The sequence below is a fragment of the Zonotrichia albicollis genome, chromosome 4 (assembly GCF_047830755.1).
Source record: "Zonotrichia albicollis isolate bZonAlb1 chromosome 4, bZonAlb1.hap1, whole genome shotgun sequence".
NCBI lineage: Eukaryota > Metazoa > Chordata > Aves > Passeriformes > Passerellidae > Zonotrichia > Zonotrichia albicollis.
In genome coordinates, this window is record NC_133822.1 from 9,834,751 (window position 1) to 9,855,585 (window position 20,835).

The following is a 20,835-nucleotide window of genomic DNA, read 5'->3' on the forward strand; positions in this document are numbered from 1 at the left end:
GTTACCACAAACCCCTCATATTAGCTCCATAATAGCCACAAGTTATCCCTTGTGCAAACAGCGTTCCAGCTTTGAGGATGTGGTCTGATGTGGCCATCCATGTTATTGAGGAGCTTCATAGAAGCAGTGAGTCCATGAGAGCTCTGCAGCATTTGCCTGAGTCCACAACAGCAAGGGGAATGTGAAAGTTGAGGAATTTAAATGAAGGGACTTTGAGAGAAGACCACTAAAAGCTTTGGTGTTTTGTAAACTTCATTCGAGTGTGTAAAACCACAAACCATCTTAGCTGTCTCATCACCACATATTAACAGCTTTGTCCTCTGGTGACCTTGCTGAGGCAGAAGCTCTGCTCTGCACATTTGTGACTGGAGCTGCAGCTCTCTTCTCTCTGGGTAGTGGAGCTTCACAGTGAGAGCAAGTCCAGACTTTGTGAGGACAGTGTTTGGTTCTCTCTGCTGGGTCCCAGCAGACGGGTGCTGTACGTGGTTATGAAGCCTTGAGTAGCTGTCTATTTTTGTTGTTGTTAAATTTTTAATTTCATCTTCTCTAGCCTTCCTCTCCTCAGGGTCCCAGTCACCCTCTAGTACTTTTCATTAAATTATAGCAATTGCAGTTTTACTGAGCATAAAATTTCCCTAGTTTCCTAGAATATTCTTGCTGTGAACTGATAAATTAGTCATTTTGACCATAAATATAAAATAATAGGGGCATCCAGTTCAAACTCTTTACAAAGCATTTCCTAAGAGAACTGCCCTTTGGTTCTTGTCAAGTGATGAAGAGATGACCCCAGCTTCTGTTCCTTCAGCTTACTCAATCTTGACAGCTAAAGGTAATTTCTGTGCCTTCAAGTTTATAGATCTTCATTAAAATGCTAATACAATTCACTTAGAAAGCCAATTTCTGACTTTTATTGTTTCCTGCTCTTGGATGCGTGAGTGTATTTGTGTGGTTATTGTTGCTAAAGAGTAACATTTGTTAAAGAACCAGTGCAGATCGATTTACCTTCGCTTTCCCTCAACCTGAAATGCTGAGACAGGCAAAACATGTTTCCATTACTTAAATAAGCAAACAATGGCAAATAAATCATAAAGGCAGCTGGACCAAGGTGTCGTTTTCATAAAGAGCCAGATTTCTCAGGAAGGACAGTTTAATGGGCTGCTGCCAGAGAAATGTCTGCTGAGCTGGTAATTGCAGGAGGGCACACAAAGGTGTCATGTGGGATCTGAGGAGCAGCACCACAGCCAAGACAACTGGCTGTGTTGTGAAAAGGAGACTGAAAAAGGTGTGGACTTTAATAATTTGCTTCTTAAAGGCTGATTGTTTTAAATAAAAATCTCAGTTTTTATTTTTAGTTTGTTCACTTTGGCTGCAAGATCAGAGAAGTGTTTCTAGCTGTAATTTTTATTTTGATCGTGTTTGTGCTGTGGCTTTGTTTCTCCTTTGATCATGCTAAAACACGTTTCAGAAATGTTTGTTTGATGTATGCTGTTTTTTAAAGCAGTCTTCTATATTGTCTGCCTGTGTTTTTTAAAAGCAATGAATCATTGCAAAATATTTGCTGTCAAATAATTTCTTAAATCCATTTTCCCAAAACAATGTTTTGGACTTAGAACCAATGGGAGATTACTTTCAAACAAGAATGTGTTGAACTGTTGTTACAGCACTTCTGAGGGCTATGTAGATTGGAGGCAGTTTTAGGGTTACAGAATACTCCATAATTCATACTCAGAAATTTGAAGTCATTCTGTCTACCCCCAATAGCTGCAGTGCTATTTTTACACCAGTAACACTTTTACAATTGTTACTGGTGGGTTTGGATCAAAGTCCTACTTCCCATTCAGTAAAACTTGCTTGAAGTTCATTTCAGCATTTCTTTCGTGGATGTGTTGTGTTGAATGTATGAAATAGGTCAACCCTGACTGAATTATTTTAAACTTTCCATGGGGACCCCTTGATACCAAACCTGTTTAAATTTGCAGGGCAGGGCAGGGCAGTCTCGATACTTGAACATACACATTCATGGATGACATTCTTTCTTCTGCTGCATGGGTGAGCAATTAGGAGAGCCAAGGAGAAGTCCCTTATTCCCTCATCTGCAGATATCTCCCTTCCAGTCCTCAAAGAAGAGCAGTAAAAAAGTGCTGTGCAGTCCGTGGAGAGGGCTGTGTTGCGTGACTGCTGGCCATCTGGCTGATTGATTCATCAAGACCCTCAGCAGCCAGCAGTGAGCATGGTCTGAAGCCCTGGGGTTGAATGCAAGTGTGCATCAAGCCTCAGGCAAGTCAGACAGCCCCTGTGCTAGTGGAACAATAAAGAACACACTACAGATCACTGGTTCTTAGCTTTACAACCCGTGAAATTATCAAGCACTTTTCTCTCCCTCTCCCCGCACATGGTATCATGATGTTGTTTCCTTAACCACTACATTAATTCTAAACAGAAATTAATCTATTCCTATATGCAACAAAGCACATGTGGCCTTCTTCATTTATTTAGTTCACTGTATAGACATAAATCTGTTAGATGGAAGAGGGGGAAAAACCCAAGCACCACCAGGTAACAAGAGCAAGGGCCCTATAACACTAAGAACCACTCTTTTATTGACTAAAACATATTGATTTAACTAGATGGAAAAACAATCTGAGGTGTGCCCAGTAGGAAGTGTTGTTCAAGAAAAGCTGTTCCATGATGTACAATGGATGTGTTTCTAATATGAGGTTGTGTGACTACTTCATTTGCAGGGATGTAGTCAGGATTATTAATCACTCATTGAAAATCTGAATCCATCTCTGATGAGGACTAGTAAGAAGTATATACAAAGCATGCTCACATGTGCTCTAGCTGTGGCATTAGTTTTATCTGCCTGCCTCACAACCCTCTTCTCTGCTGGCGCTCTGACAGAATCATTTAAGATACATATTTTCAATTTATTCAACTATTTTTCTATCATTGTTATGTCAATCCTGCTTTAATACTAAACTGTCTTACTATTTCTGGTTCACTTGCAAAATTATGAGAGGGAAAGAAAAGAATAATAATATGCTAACCGAGGGCAAGTTTACATAACCAGTGCTATATCAGCAATATTTTTGCCTCAAAATGGGGCTCCCCACAGTATCTTCATAGGCCAATGTAAAGTTAGATTTTTGACACCTGATAATATAGTGATTTATTTTAGAACTTGATCTCTTGTGATTTACAAAACCCATTGTGCTAGAAACAAATCATTCAACCATTTGGGAATGTGTTTAGGTTTTGGTTGAATATTTTTTTTACTCTTTTTCATTAAGCCCTTAAGGATGTAAAAACAACATATTCAGAAAAGAGGTTCTCCAGATCCAGTAGCCAAGAACAGTGTCTTCTATTGGGTATCCTCTTTCTCTGATGGATCCTTCCCCAGACTGCAGTGCAGAAATTTTCAAGCTGTAACCCTTGTTTCTTGAGATTCAAGTTGCATGCAAAGCCCGAGTATATCACATAGAAATAGCTGAGTTATTATTTATCTTGGGTCTCATGTCAGTGTAACTTGAAGGCTATTAAATGCACACTAGAAAGAAAGGAAGGACATTTAATAGCTTGCATTACTGAGGTTTGGGGTGGAAAGCTTAAGATCTCAGATTTTTCATGTCCTCAGATGTCTAAAAATGTTTGTTTTAAGAGACAATAGGTGGCAGACACAGTTTCACAGAGATCTGTTTTGTGGCCTGTGTTGTTCAACACGTTCATAAATAACCTGAAAAAGAGGTTGAATGAGAAGTTTGTTTTTTTTCACATGAACCTAAGTTATTCAACAGAATGAGGCAAAGGAAGACTGTGAAGGATGACAAAAGGATCTTAATGCAACTGGGTAGCTAAGCAATCAAATGACAAATTAAATTATTTTTGATGAATAATGTAGTGATAAACCATGGGGAAAACCATGAGGAGAGCATGTCTATCTTCACATATAAAAGAATGGGCTATGGACAGAGCACCACCAATGAAGAGTGAGCTTCTGGGGATATGGCATGTAAATTCCATGACAATTTCAGATTACTGTTTAGGAACTGTCTAATCCATATTAACTGCTAGAAATTAATAGAAAGAAAAAAAGGAAAACTTGCAACAGAGAATTCAGAAAAGGGAATTGCTCCAACCCTTGTAAAAGAGCATAGTTCATCCACATCCTGATTGCTGAGCATTTTTCCAATACAGGAATTAAGAGGAACCAAATGAAATTATTATGATCAATGTTCAAAACAAAAATCAGAAGTAAATTTTAGTTCGTTACATTATGCAGGTGAGGAACAATATCCAAAAGGACATGCTGAATTCTGGAAATGTTCATGGGTTCAAGAAGAAACTAGACAGATAACTGGATTGAAAGTCTATTGAGAGTTAACTAAGGACACAGAAGCAGCAAATCTCAGGGAATCAGCTACACTGAAAACAGCTGAAGGAAAGGACTGCTTCTTGGAGAATATTATTTGTAATCACCATATTCTTCCTTGTCTCAAATAATTACTTCTGGAGAATCTTGGAGGTTGTGTATTGATCTAAGTAAACTTTGGTCTGAGCCAGTAGGGTCAACCTTCTGTACTTGTATATAAATATATATACGTATGCACCTACACACACAAAAAAATGAGAATATATACATATATACATACAGAGTACGAGATAATGCACACACATACACACAAAATTATGCTGTATATACTCATATAATATAAACATTTAAACTTCTAAACTTCTGTGTGCATAACTTGTCAATGTGTCTTAAAAACACTGCCATCCTTAATAAGGCAATGGGTTGCACAGGCCAGCTAGTGCAAACTGGCAAAACATAGCAAAGTTCATTATTTCCATGACTATATAGCAATAAATATGCACTGAAAAGATGTTAATACAGACACTAAAATAGCTTACAATTTCACATAGGAACAGGACTCTGAGTAGTTAAATATAGTTCTTCTACAGTTAATTATCCCAGCAGGATGTAGAATGGTTATGAAACAGATTGGTAAATCTGTTGGATATGCCTTCTTTTTCCAAATATAGTGAAAGATACCAGCTGAAGTATCTCTGTAAAATACAGTGATGAGCCAGATGCACCACTGGTATGAATTTATTGATGTGAATTCTATAAAATTCTTTCTCCCAAAACTTCTTTACAGTATTTTTATATAAGCCATCAGTATGTCCACATTATATGTATTTTCGCTTGTTGATATATCTTTTTTGTCGCCAAAATAAAGTTGTCACTCTAATCAATAAAAAGAAAGTTTATGTATGTAAAAATAATACTTTACAAAACTGGCAAGACAAAGCATTTCAACAACTTGAGTAGAAATTCTAAAACATACCTATCTTTGAAGACAAAAATTTGGGAATTTGGGGTATCATGTGAAGGTAGTATCAAGCAAAATGTCGTTTTCAACTTAACTTTCTTAACAGTAATGCACTAACAATTTTCTAGGTGAATATTTTTTTTTAATTGCTTAAATGAGAATTTTACATTTGTCTCCATAATTCTTTCATTTTAATTGTTACTTATACAGAAAGCCTAAACAAGGTCCAGACATCCAAAGAAGAAAAATGTCAGTAATAAATACATGGAATTATGAAACCATGCTGTAATGTTAGACAAACATTTGTAAAGAGATTTCATGAACATTTAATTGCTCCAATAATAAAGTTAAGATTTGTTCATTAAATACCTGTAGCAAACACCTCTCTCTATTAAGATAAGAGGAATGTAAATACCTGTCACACATTAGCAGGTGATGATGTTCCTAATATAGAAATATTTGCCATGGGATGCAATGACTGGGTCTTGGGGAGAAAAATGACAGTCTATTTATGTTAGGAAGATAAATTATCCAGTTCATGCAGTAGTAATGTGCACAATGGCATTGTTTTCTCAGATCCCAGATTTGTCAGTGCTCACCTGATACCAGAGAGCGACAATCCAGAAGATGACAAGATCTACTTCTTCTTCCGTGAAAATGCAATCGATGGAGAGCACACTGGAAAAGCCACTCACGCCAGAATAGGGCAGATCTGCAAGGTTAGATGATGAATTCTTGGTGTGATACTGAATGCACTTGCAAAAAGTTTTAGAAATTGTGTTTTCTCACCTATTAACTATTCAGTATTAACATTCGAATTGACTCTTGGATCATCCCAAGAAAAAAACAGTGTGGGGATGACATATAGAAATGAATACCATTCAATTCTTCTTTTGGGGGGAAAATTTCACAAACTATGATGTTTGGTTTAAAGAGCTGTAGATATCTTCTGAGGCTTAGAAAGTGTCTGCAAAAGAAAGTCTTTTACAGGAAATGTGATACTTCCAGGTAGGCCAAAAACATTTGAAAATTTGCTTTTTAAGTGTTAATACCTTTCCATTCCCACATAAAACAGAGGCAAAGGAAGATACAGCAAAATGATTGTTTAAGGTTAGCTGTAGAAATGGGCAGCCATTCCAAAGACCCTTACTGACTGTAAGATGAATCATTTGTCCACACCTATAAACGTCCAGATGGTTTTCTGACAGACTTCCAAAAAGATTTCTGCTAATGAAATTATATTAAAAAATGTTGTAGTTTTGGCAACTGTGGTGTTTACAGTAAAATTTTCTGTTAATCCATAAGCAAAACTTCAGTTTACTTCCTTGAATTCAGAGGTTCCTACTTTTAAACCAATTACCCCACAAGCATGAATTCCTCAGGGCCCTTTGTTTCTACATTTTGTGGCTGTACAGCTGATCCCACTGTTCTAGCATTTTTGTCTACTGTGTTCCATTGTAAGTTTCATTTCTACTTTGTTGCTACCCAGCTAAGCATAATAAACACTCTCAGCTTTTCCAGGACATGGCAGACAAGGAGCTTTGGAGCAAGATATTCTGCCAATTTCTTTTTTCCCAGTGTTGAATATGTATAAAGTTGCATAAAGTTATATAAAGAGATTTGAGAGTTTCTGTTTTAAAATTATGGACTAGTATGAAATATGACACAATCAATGTAAAATAAAAATAATTCAGATTTTGTGTCATTGCAACATAATGTTGCTTTTGTACGTAGAGGGTGAATTCTTCTCTCTTGTTTTCTCTAAATGTCATCTTATTTACTATATTTTATCTCTACTCTGTTGATACTTCAGACAAAGACTGTTGCTAAATATTAATGCAAAACTCTGTTATTAGAATGACTTTGGTGGACACAGGAGCCTTGTGAACAAATGGACAACTTTCCTCAAAGCACGTCTGATTTGTTCTGTGCCAGGACCCAATGGCATTGACACACACTTTGATGAACTACGTAAGTGGCAGAAATGGCTGGGAAATAGAATTGTCTTCAGGTATTACCTGCATGAATTTAACCTGATTTTCTTTTCTTTTTCTTGTTGTCATTACAGAGGATGTGTTCCTAATGAACTCAAAAGACCCTAAAAATCCAATAGTCTATGGAGTGTTTACAACTTCCAGGTACAGAGCATATCATTTTCTTGCATGGAAACTTGGGTGGCTGCTTGTTTTAGAGAGGTCTCTTTGTTAAAAGTGTTTTTAAAAACCACAAAATTTTCTTAACCTTTGAACTGAGAAGTCAATGTCAGTAAGAAGTAATGAATTAGGTTTCTTTCTTATGAGCAGTGTACATCATCACCCTGAAGCCAGCAAACACAAAGACTATCAGTTTCTCAGGCTGTTCTTGCCATTGAATTGGCTTTTTATAGCAGGGATCAGCATTTGTAGCCCTTTCCACGCAGATTTGGAAAATGAATGCAAGCATAAATAAACTTATTTGGGGGCAGTGTAAAATAGGAAATTGTGGAGTGAGAAATTGGCTAGTCAAGGAGATTTTAATAAAAAATATTGCTGAAATCTGGAAAGTCTAGTGATCTTTCAAAAGTTCTGTTATTGAATCACATATAACTGTGACTTGAATGTTTTTGTTACATTGTGCTTTCACCAAGAACAAAATGCTTGCAACTTTGGCCTGAGGAGGGTTTGCAATACTGGTTGTATTGCCACATTTATCTGAAGGAAATAAGTTTTTAGTTTCTAAACAAAAAGAATGTTTCTAGTAATACCAGGCATAGAAGAGGGAGATTTACAAGTCTTCTGTAAAAAATGTCAGGGTAAGAAACAACACTGAAGTTTGTACTTGTGCTGCCCAAATGATGGAAGGGACTGCTAAAAAAATAGGAAAATGTAGAGTGTAGGAAAAAATTGAATAGTTCTCCAGGGAAAGCCTTACTGAAATTTACTCAAATTTGGGCTTTGGCCTTCTGGGGACAAGATGTTTTAAAGAATGAAATAGCAGCCATCTGCTAAGGAAAATGTCTGGGAGATCATATCATAGTTTTGCTGAACTTTCACAGGAGGTGAGTGAGGATTGCTCTGAGAGCATGTCAGAGGTTTGATAATCATCACATGCAATAAATTAGAAAGCATCAAGCTGCTAGTCCCATAGCTCTAGCACTTGATTAAAGAAACTGATTTGATTCCTTTTCCCCTCATGTCCAGCAATATCTTCAAGGGATCAGCAGTGTGCATGTACAGCATGACTGATGTCAGGAGGGTGTTCCTGGGTCCCTACGCCCACCGAGATGGCCCCAACTACCAGTGGGTTCCCTACCAAGGGCGAGTGCCCTACCCACGGCCAGGAACTGTGAGTACCACAAGGAATCTGAACTGGGAAAACCGTGGAAAATATTTCACACATGACATGGTCCTTGAGCTGAGATCCAGGAAAGAAACTGACACAAATAACAAAATAGAGTGGCAGAAGGGAAAGCTAACAGTTCCTCCAGGTCCAGAATGTACTGATCTTTTTGTAACATATGAAACGGCAGTAACAATTTCATTTGGATTTTAATTTTGGCATTCATATTAACAACTTCAAAAGAAGTTTTGGTAATGGCTGGAGAATTTTATTGAAAGTCAAGTGTTTCATAAATTATATTGCATTATCCTTTCCTTGGAATTAGGGTTTTTCCCCAAATATTGGCTGACTGAGCCATTCTTCATAAAAATGAATGGAAAACAGAGGATTTGCCTGTTAGGAACTTTCAGTCCACATTAAATCTAGGACAGTAAAACAGATATTTCTGCAACAGATGATAGACTGACTACAATAGTTTCTAACTTCCACTGGGAATTTTAAAAAATGTCTGCTTTTACCTGACTCTCTGTTTCTGGTTTATAAATGAGTCAAATATCAATTGATATAAGACGTCCATATTTCAACTGATATCATCACATTATAGAAATATTTAACTGCCTCTGAAATTTCCAGTAGTCTAAGAAGATGGTACTTTTATGAAACAAGCATTAATTGTATATATTGGGCTTGCTCCTTAGCTTGTGTAAATCAGCTTGGCCCATTTATGTTGAGAACTGTCATTGCAGAAGATTACATATATATGTACACATGGATACATAAAAATGTATATGTGTAAATAATATATATGTCTACAACATTCTTCTCAAAGTCTTCTTAAATATAAGGCACAAAAGAAAACAGGAATAACTTTTCTTCTTTAGTTCATCATATTTTCTACTTTTTTTCTGGTATGTTTGAAATTGTCCTTTCAAATCTGATCTTTCAACTGATATATATGCTCAGCTAATGAAAATTACTTCCTAAGTAAAAGAAAACAGTGGCTCCCTGACAGCTGGATTCCTCAACACTCCTCACTCCTTCACTGCAAGTAAAGGAATTTCTAATTTTTTCCAGACTTAAAATACAAGCTCTGGAGCATAAAAGAGGTTTCATTTCTCATCTGATGGTGAAGCTTTTTTTCCAAATTATTACAGTTAATTCTGTTATGTCAGGGAGTTGGGTTTTTTTCTGAAGTTCTATTGTGTTACAACTCTAGAAAATGTGAATGAGTAGACATTTTTGGTATTTCTTGTATAGCTGTTCTCACCTTTTCAGTTTAACGGACTTAATGCTCATTATTCTGTTTCTTTGTACTCCTCTTTGATTGCAGTTTCAATTAACCTTTCTGAACAAAACCAGATACTAGATATTATGTAGAACTATGGAGAAAGAAGAATGTTGCATGCTTTTATTACAGAAGTAGACTGAGACAAAGAAGTGACTGCTGCACACAGACTCTGTTGCATTCATTTCTATGCAGAGATGAGATGCAGCTCTGTTGAGATTCTAAATACACAACTCAAATATTTGCTCTTGAGACTGGCAGTTCTGTGTCCTGAGACGCAGTTCTGGCCTCAGTTCTGCCTGGGAGTTACTCCACAACTTCTGTGAGGGTCTTGATGTGAGTTGCATATGAGACAAGAATAACTTGATCAACTTCCCCAGAATAAGCAGAAAAACAAGGGCCAGAACACAGCCCTTAAGTGGCAAAGTGAGCTGAGACACCAGAGCCTTTGTCAAAGTAAGGAAATGTAGTTTGGTTACAAATACTTTGTTTCTGGCTACTCTATCAGAATGGAGTTTACTGTTTTATTGAGATTGACAAAGTGCAAAGATGTTCAGATTCCACCATAAGCTCTTTTTTTGCCTAAAATCAAATGTAATTCCAAATTTTAAGGTCTGCTTAGCCCCACAGATGTAGTGCAGGAGGCCATGCCACTATAAATGTTGTTAGAGGGCAGCAGTTTGTCCTAGCACAATGCCAGGACTCTAATCCTGGGCTCTGCCACTTTAAAAAAAGAGGCATGCCCTCACAGTTGCTAAAATCATTCTGTTGTATTAATAGGATAAAACTGAATTGTAAAATGAGGTGCATTTCTGGCTAGAAAGAAGCTTTTTTGTTTATAAAGTGATAAAGTTGTGTGTGTTTCCAATGATTTGAAGATCTGTTGAGAATAGAGAAGAAAAAGATTTTTGAAGTTCCTCAGATGTCAGACCTTTGGACTCCTTTTCCAAGAAATGAAGAAAGGGATGGGAGGAAAAAACCTGGTGTTGGAATAATTAATTTCCAGATTGCACTGCAGTTAAACAGTGCTGAATTATCTCAGGAATTTAATAGGTGAGGTGCCAGTAAACTTCTTGAGCATCTGGTGATTTGCCCAGTATGAGTAAAAGAAAAGGAAAGTAAATGGTTTTTGAAAAACCAGAAAGCTTGGTAAACAATTCTGCATCAGCTTCACATGCAACAAAGAAATTGCCAGATTTTTTCCTGTATGATCTACAGGACTTGAGTTTCTTTTTCTTTTCTTTTCTTTTCTTTTCTTTTCTTTTCTTTTCTTTTCTTTTCTTTTCTTTTCTTTTCTTTTCTTTTCTTTTCTTTTCTTTTTTCTTTTCTTTTCTTTTCTTTTCTTTTCTTTTCTTTTCTTTTCTTTTCTTTTCTTTTCTTTTCTTTTCTTTTCTTCTTTTCCTTTCCTTTTCTCTGAGAGAGGAGGTAGGACTGCTTTGTATACCTCATCTTAACTCAGGTAGCTCATGCTGAATTCCTATCTGACTTTCTGTGAATTCAGCTACAGAGCTCAGGTTTTCTCTGCTTCATGGTACCAAGAGTTATGACCAAAGACCTTTTTCTTCCTACCAAAATGTAGATAATGATTTGTTCTGTTGGATTCCTTACTAGGCCTAGTCCTGGTAATGCACTTGAAACTTCACATGTAAAGACACAGGGTTACAGTAATTTTTTTATTCTCAGAAAAGCAGGGGATCATAGGAGTAATAGGGGTCTCAGAATTGAGAGTCTTATTCAAACACACAGAATTACGACTCTAATTCTAGTTTTATGAATTTTCTGTGCAAAGTATATCTTGGTCCATAGAATGATAGAATATCCTGAGCTGGAAGGGAACCACAAGGGTCACTGAGTCCAACTCCTGGCTCTGAACAGAGCAGCCCCAAGAGTTACACCCTGTGCCTGGGAGCATTGTCCAAATGCTTCCTGAGCTCTGGCACTCTTGGTGTTGTGACCATTTCCCTGGGGAGATTGTTTCATATTGCTGCAAGTAAAATCCTTTGTTAGAAAATGAGCCAGAAAGTAAATATTCAAACAGTTGAAACACAGCTGAAATTCATTTGCCTGAAATTGAAATGAATGTTCATTTAGTATTTTTTTCACTGTTTTCCCAGCTGCAATTAACAATACTTAGTTCTTGTGTAGTGATTTTTATGCATAGAGTACTTTACAGCTATTATCTAATAAATTGTTATCTAATTAATCCAAGTAATTAGCATTGAACTGTAGCTGGAATATTAATTGAGATGCAAAGCAAACTTAAAATTAAGTGTAGCATTTGAAACACTATTTTTGAGACAGAGAATGGTTTGGTTAATATTCATGAGAAGTCCATCTGATTTTCTCTTCGTAATATTTTTGTACAAAAGAGCAGTAACATATAATAATAAGAAAAAGGTTAAAAAAATCTAGAAAAACTAAAATAGATAGCTAATTTGGTTTCTGCTTTGTCTGCTCCACATGCCTTAATCAAATATTCTTCTTCTCTCCTCTCTTACCTTCTGTACAAACAGAATTTGCTTACTAACTAATACCGAATTTGCTTACTAACAAATATGGAATTTGCTTACTAACAAATATGCCCACAAGGGACAATTTACACTTTATATGTCCATGCTGGAAGTGTCCCTTTGCTGAGTACAGCAACTACTCTTTTTAGACATTGATTTTTAAATTTCATTTCTGTTGAATTATTAATAATTTGGATCAAGGTGATAGCAAAGACAATCGATTTTTTTTTCTGTTGAGCGTTCTGCAAGGTCTGGATTCTTGCTTAATAAGATCTTGCCCGCTAGGTTTTTAATTTAATTGGAAGGTATTTTATACCTGGATATAAAGGGCAAATTATCTTGGACATTTTACCACCAGTTGTTTATATTTGAAGGTCAAATACTGGAAAATAATTAATTTCAGCTGGGATTCAGTGTTTTATATTCAGTGTCTTCCAGAGTTATCTGAACAGATCTGTAGTTGGGGTCACCAAGATCTTTGACGGGTATTTTTGGCCTTTGGTTTCCTGCACCCATTGAACAGTGCTAATATACTGCTAATGCTTATGACAATGTTACAGGTAACTGTTCATTAAATACTTACCAGTTCCACAGTATAGATGAGGGCAGATGGTGGTGATCAGCCACAGAGTGTCCTGATGGGGATATGTAATAGGTGAAAGTAGAGGAAGACTTTTGTGTCTACCAAGACCATGGTCTTACCTCTCCTTTCCTTTTCCGCCTCTGGTTTCTGCTTGGAGTGGGAGAACATAAGCTAAATGTGAAAAGAAGAGCCCTGTGGTTCTCACAGATGAGAGGCAAAACTATCTGGCCCACCCCTGGGTGTATGCAGGGGAAAAGTGACTTTTTCCTGTCTTACATCATGGGACCAGATTCACCCCAATGGGACACACCAGCTGTGCAGGACAGTGAGGAGTTACTGCAGTTCCTTCATGAGATCCTCTCACCAAAGAGTTCACGTGGACAGTATGATGAGTAACACTCACAGAAGGTTTTCTTTAGAGTCAGAGGAGAAAAAAAAAAGATTTGTATCTTTTAAAGCATGACTCACTAGATTTGACTTAGTGTAACAGGATCCACATTATCAGGACTACATGGAGGACACAGAGTTGTTGAGACAAGTAGGGGTTTGAAAAGTCAGTAGAACAGGGCATTGTCCCAGGATTTAGGCATTTGGTTCCGCACCTAGCAATTTGGACTTCCAGTCAACTACTTTGAAACAAAGACGATGGCATAATTAATTAATTTTGTGTTGTATACGTAACCAAATTGAATTGCTTGCCTTGTATTAAATGATTTAGATATTTCAGGATTTCTTCCTTCTGACAATTAAAGACTAATACTAATCACAACTGGACTTAAAAGCCTTTTGCACTGAAAAGGAATAAGAACAGTTATGTATGAGGATCATTTGCATTCTATTAATCATATTGGTTTAAATACCAAATAAATTAAAAAATAGAAACGATGAATGACAGAATTAACTTTTGCTGTCTGTCACAAAACACTTAGATTCCCTGACATATTTAATTAGAGACTGCCGTACATGGGATAATAAAATGTAAAAAATAATAAAATGTAAAACATTTCCTTTTTTTTCCCTAGTGTCCCAGCAAAACATTTGGAGGTTTTGATTCCACCAAGGACCTTCCTGATGAAGTTATCACATTTGCCAGAAGCCATCCTGCCATGTACAACCCAGTATTCCCCATCAACAACCGTCCCATCATGATCAAAACAGACGTGGATTACCAGTTCACACAGATCGTGGTGGATCGGGTGGATGCAGAAGATGGCCAGTATGATGTGATGTTCATTGGCACAGGTGAGAGGTCTTGAATCTACACTGCAATGCTCCTCCAGGATTGATGGAAACCTACAGCAGATAAAAATTCATATTCTGAAAGACAGAGCATTGACTGAAGAACAGTGTAAATGTGAAAATCTGGGGCAGGACCCAAAACTGTGAATGTGGGGAGGTCTTTGTTACAAACATCCAATGTTACAGGTTCAGGCCATAGCCTGCACAGCTTAATTCTTTGGGAGCTTTGCCATCTGGATTAAGATCAAACCACCCTCCTTCCAACTACTGCTATTAGGGATTTTTATTAGAAATGTCTTGCCTTATTAATTATAATTTAGTATTAAAATGAGAGGTTTGAGGTACCCATTTTGAAGTGCAGCATAAAAAGTATTAACGTGAATGAGGCAAATATCCAGGTATAGTAAAAGTCTTTTGTGCCTTTCAAGTATTTCAAGTATTGCCTTAAGATGCTCAGCCCTTCAGCCAAGAGGCTGCATCATTTTACTTAAGATGAAGATATCTGGCACAAATGGAGTGTTTTCAGAAGAGCTGGTATTCAAATAGAAAGATTATATCCTTTCCATAGCATTTGCAGAATCATACAGCTTGGGCATCTTAGAGAAGTGTAAATATGCACTCAGGAAAGACATTTTTTCTGGAAAGGTAATAATGAGAAAGAGTGTCCAAAAATTAGCTGATAGGCATTTTCCTAAATTCAGTGGTTTCAAAACTCTGTTGAGTAGCAATTGGATCTCGTGGATCTGTTTCTTCATCTGTGAAAGTTTTACATTAGTTGGCTGATGTTTCAGTTATGTTGAATAAAAGTATTTTAAACTTCTACTGAACATAATTACTAGTAATTAGACATTGGCATCATGAAGCCAAACCAAATCAAACCCCACCGCTTCTTTTCAGCGTTGGACCAAAAAAATACCTCTGTGTCTGTCTTATAGCAGTCCAACTTTTTACATACTTTAAATGCAATTCTGGTACTCTAAACCTGGGTTCAGATTTCCAAAGTAATAAATGTAAGATCTCTTTCATGTTGATGCCTGAAATGTATTATGAGTAAACTGAGAGCTGGTGAAGTTTTGTGTACCAAACACAGTGCAAGCATAACAATTCAGAACATTTTACTGCAGAAAACACAGCTCTGCAGGAAGAGTTAAAGCACTTGAAAGCTGTAAACTGAGTTATTAGATACCAGTGCTACAGTATGTTCTTGCATAAAACATTGACAAGTATTTTCATATGATTTTACACTACATATATATTTTCCATCACACATTAGAGACTTCAATGTCATACGCAATTCACAGTGTTTGGTGCCTTTCAACAAGTCCTCTATGACCTGATTTGGCCCACAAAAAACAAATTAGTCACATATATGGTATGATGCTGAACAAACATAAGGAACTTATTTAAGTATATTTCTTGAGAAAAAGAGGTGGCATTTAACTCTCCAAATCTTGGCCTGTGGGCTAAGAAAGATGCATTCTGATGGTTTCTGCAAGGGAAAGCAAAAAATTCTTCCAGAGATTCATTGTACTTTCCTCAAGACTGCTGTTAGAAGAAATGAAGATGTGAGATGAAAAGACAGAAGTTCCTGTCTGTTTTAGGCAGTGCAGGAAGATTTGCTTAAAACTGAGCTACAGCTTCTAGGTAGTTATCATTGCATACACTGGCTATTTAGTTATTATGTCTAGAAGTTCTTAGGTAAATCAGTCAGGCAAGATTTCCCTCTAAAAAAACCTAAATGATAATTTTTACCTCTGAGTTTAGGGTTTTCCTAAACCACTAATATTCAGGTGTGAGGTAAATGCTCAGGATTCCATCCAGTGCTGGTGATAGCCCTGCCCACAAACTACAAGACAAGTGTTGCAATTGCCAAAACACATTTCAGCACTAAAGTCCTGTCTAAGTGCAGAGTATCTTTAGTTTTTGAAATACTATTTTTGCCCGTAGAAACCATTCCTCTTCCAGCAGGAGGTCATACCCTCATGGGACAAGAGCAGGCATTGCAACACTCCATGCCTGGAGCTGGAGCACAGAAGCTGCTTCACGTTCCTCTGAGCTCACTGTCCTTATTGTGGTTTTCAGAATCAAGAAAAGGTTTCTTCCACGTGGGGAGAAAGGCAAAGAGGCAGCGCTGAACCCTGCCTGCCTTCTGCCAGAGAGCTGCCCTGAGCCAGCTGCTCAGAGTCAGAGGAATCACAAACAGATACACAATCAGCATGTATTAATTCTTCCCAAGCAAAGAACTAACTGGGAAGCAGATTAGGGACTCTAGTCACAGTCTATTTTCCCACTTGGTGATCTGAACCTACGACAAAGCCAGAATTATGCTCCCTGGGGTATGACTGGGTTTTTCTGTGCAGGTCTGTCCCATCAGATTAGATAATATTTCTCTGTATTTTCTCATTGCTGTTAGAGCAATCTACATTATTCCCATGTGCTGCTGAACTGCACTATGTTGAAGAAATACTTTTTTTTTCGCTTTTCATTGAATAACCGATGATAATTGAACACAACATAATTAATAGCCATCCAGTGTGGTCACATTTTCCGTTCCTGTGGGGGAAATCTTGAGCTGAGCAGTTTCTTTCCCACTCTGATTGTACTAGTGTGTTTCACAATGAAAATAAAATCCTATCAGTGTGCTTGAAAGTAATCAGAAAAACAGGATTTCATGCATATCCTGATGGTCTAATGTTTGGCATCCTTTGGCACAGTTAAAGTACCTCTGTCAGTAAAGCCAATTAATAACAGTAATCTTATCTTACTAAGCAGAGTCTATTGATCCTAAAGGAGACGCCTGATTCTGTTTGTGTGAAATTGTTTGAAATACTACTCTGTAAAACTTGATGTAGAAGTCAGATAAAGCTCCACTTTGGTACCTGTGGCCTGACCAGAGTCTCCACAGTGATTAACTCAGTGTAGCTTTGACCTCAGAGGCTTTCTTGAGATCAGGCAACTGTAATTGTTGCAGGAGCCACTTAAAAGTCTGACCTTTTGTTGAAACAACATTGTGGGAAACTTGTGTCTGCTCAATGCCCACTCAGTCTGTTTTATGAAAAATCTCCCTTTATTTCTAGGATAAGGCATTTAATGGTTTGTGACTGAGGGCAGTCCTAGGCCAGCACAGAATAGAGTTGTGACACTTTGCTACACTGCTATGTTTATTATGTCAGAGTTTCCTGTCCTTCACCCATAAAATGTATTTTCCTCAAAACCACAGTCATCATATTATCAGGATAATTAAGGAAATTAACTCATCAATTAAATCACAAATATACCTACTGTTAGATTTTCTGTTATTCTGAATTACTCTGTAGTAGAAATGTGGATTTTTTCTTATTATTTTAAAGATTATATTGCATTTGTTCTGAAACATTCTCAATATTTCTTGTTCTAAATATAATCAATCAGTTGCAGTGATCATAATGAAAACCAATCCAAACTCACTTATCTAGTATATTTTAGTAGCTTAATTTGAACATGTAGATGCCTAAATAAAAAGAAAGATGTGCTTTGCTCTGTTGTTGCTTTAAGAAATAACTAATGCTTTGTGTTTTTTAAAAAATATATTAATTTGTGGCTAATGAAAGAAAACAGTGATGTACATATTCCAAGGGAAAAGAAATTGCATCTTTCTAAAATGCAAAAAATACGTATCTAGAAATCAACATCTGCTTAAACGGAAGCAGATGGAAAAAATGAAAAATCTCAGTTCTACAGGATATTCCAAGTTTTCTAGAATACTTAAATACAAAACCATGTAAAGAAGTACCAGTATTTTCTTTTTGATTCAATATCTTTTAAGTCAGTTGCCCTATAAAAATATTTCTAATGCATGTGATTTCTTTGTCTCAGTTTTATGTGCATTTTCGATATAGGAGTTGTCATCTTTTTATTGAGAAATTTCAGCTAACACCCACAAACTATGTATATATTTATTTTATATATATATATATATATATATATATATATATATATATATATATATATGCTTTTGTGTAATTGATGGTTAAATTCTTGTTTTAAGAATGTAAACCTTTATAGTTATTTGAGAATTTTATCCACTTAAAATGCCTTGTGTTTTCCTAAACCATTAAAGCAGTAAGATGTGCAACATGAAGAGTCCTTGGGGACATAGTTATTCTACCTGTGATACATTTACATGGCACTACACTTGGCTGGTTAAAAAGAAAAGTCGCATACAGATTGTTTCCATTTCAGAGAGTCTGCAGTGATGTGTGCCAACCCAGAAATGGTTCTTTGTGTTTTTGTTGTTTCCTGGAAATTGTGTTCGTAGAAACAAAGAAATAAATTACAGATGCAGAGCTGAATAATAGAAATGGTCTTTAGTCTCAACCATGTTCACAAAGCCAAGGGCTGTGGCTCTGGAATTTCCAGTGCTGGCGTTGTTCATTTCAAAGCTTGTTGCAAAACTCAAAAATGCAATTTGATATAATACTAAAATGCTGGCGCACACCTATTTCTAAACTAAAGGCACAAATTGTATGCTTTTCACTCCTCAGTGAAGAACCAGCATCTTACACACAGAGAAATAGAGATGCCTTAAGGGGCTTATACATCTTAGGTACTTTGTTTGACACAGGGAAGATCGCAGGTACTTAAGAGACCCAACAGCTTCATCTGTTTAAGAATGTTTGTCCAGATGGTTTTATAGCCATACTACAGCATCTTCACATGCATTTTAAGAAAGAAAAACATCATATTCAAAATGGACTATAAAACACACCTGGGTAAATTCAGAGCATTTCCTTCCCCAGTCATGAATCTGTCATTTTATACTGTCACCTAAATAGTATTTCAGTCCTGTCTATTCCTTAATAACTATAATAGTATGTATTTTCTTGGTTGCATTTTGATAATTCAAATACTTAAATGTTCTACTGAAATTCGTTGTTTTCTGAGGTTATTTTAAATAGCAGTTCTTTTGAATGAGTGCTGAGAGAAATGTAGCTTCATAGTCTTTATATGTGAAATAATTATATGCTACAAGAAATTCTGGCTGGTACAAAGCAGAAGTATTCATCTTAAGCACCTGAAAATACTTTTTTTTTTCCCCTTTTCAAGATATTGGAACAGTTCTTAAAGTGGTTTCAATTCCTAAGGAGACTTGGCACGAATTAGAGGAAGTCTTGCTGGAAGAAATGACAGTCTTTAGGGTAAGTGCCGCTAAATTTCGAGTGTCAGGTTGTAGATTTCTCTGTGGACAGCTGCAAACTCAACTTCTTGCAGTCTAGCCAAGGAATAGCCTGGCATACCCCTCTAATTAGCTTGTCATTTAGAGACCCCAACACCAGTCAAAATAAACCTTGAAACTTTCAGTGTGAGCTGGAGGTTAATGATAAAAGAAATGGTATTCTGGGCTCTTGTTCAGTGGTTTAAAAAGAAAATTAGTATTTCTGTATCTTAGAGCTGTTGCATGCTGGAGTTAAATATCTACCTGTGTGGGTCTGGGAACAATGCCTGTCTGTTTTCTCCCATAGTGATATGCTATATACAAATTTATAAATGCATCAATTCTCAAAACTATTCAGACTATCAGCATATTATAACTAGGAAGATACTTTAGGTAAAACAGTGATCTGTCCAGATTTCTTATGCTTAATAATCTGAGGAACAAAGTGTTTATATTTTCAAAGGTCACTTTGGGGTCTCATTTTCATGGTTCTACACAACGCACCATAAACACCCCCTAACTCTAATACTTCTTGGTGAAATCAATCTCCTCCATTTTTTCTGTTTGAGCCACCTAAAAAATACAGCATCCCATAGGCAGCCCTGCAAGGCAGGGCTGAGTAAACCTTTCAAACACTTCCCAGACAGAACCCAGGGATGTCTCGTGTTTTGTACACAACAAGGAATAATTTACATTCCCCGCGTTATTCTGTCAGTGCCGTTTTATGGCACCACTTCCCATCTCCAGGCAGCTGGGGGTTATCCCTGGCTGGGAGCATGGGGTTGGTGTGACAGTGTGAAGATGCTGCTGGCACTCTCCAGGAGCCTCTTGTGCTGACAAGGGACTGTTCCCTGGCCCAGCCACCACGTCCTCATCAAACTCTGTTGCCATCCCTTCACCTTTTTTTTTTGAGCAGAGACAATCTTGTCTCTGTCAGCCATCTAGCTGAACAGAGCTTCTTGTGGGCATTCCTGCTGTTACTGGTACCAATCTTGCTCAGAAACCTCTGTTCTGAGTGCAAGATACCTCTGAAAAATATGTGTCCCTGTTCTTGCAATCCATGGGGTTTTTTGAGGACAGAAATCTAGGATGCTTTTTTTTTTTTCTTTCTTAACATAGAAACTATGAGAAGAAATTTAGACATTTTTTTTTCCTTTTTATACATGCAAAATACATTACATGAACACAGGGTAATTTGGAAATTGTTTGTAATATATGAATCTTTTCCATGAAACAGGTAGAAGTGCCAAGCTAAAGGAGATCTATAAAGCTAAAGGAAAAAAATATAAAAGTGAAAGAAGGAAATAAATGGAATTAATTTTACTTCAGAAGGGTTTTGCAGAAGTAGAACGGTTAATGGCAAATTCAAATTTGAA

The 20,835-nt window shown here is 36.8% G+C and overlaps 1 protein-coding gene across 2 annotated transcripts in view; it reads left to right on the forward strand.

Annotated features, from left to right (window-relative positions):
* Positions 1-20,835, forward strand: part of SEMA3A (semaphorin 3A) — a 166,089-nt gene that overhangs the window by 122,445 nt on the left and 22,809 nt on the right. For both annotated transcript variants that reach the window (XM_074538777.1, XM_005489169.4), the window contains 6 exons: positions 5,907-6,049; positions 7,187-7,301; positions 7,399-7,468; positions 8,510-8,654; positions 14,049-14,268; positions 19,351-19,442. In XM_074538777.1, coding sequence (XP_074394878.1) covers positions 5,907-6,049; positions 7,187-7,301; positions 7,399-7,468; positions 8,510-8,654; positions 14,049-14,268; positions 19,351-19,442 — 785 coding nt within the window. The remainder of the gene's footprint in view (positions 1-5,906; positions 6,050-7,186; positions 7,302-7,398; positions 7,469-8,509; positions 8,655-14,048; positions 14,269-19,350; positions 19,443-20,835) is intronic.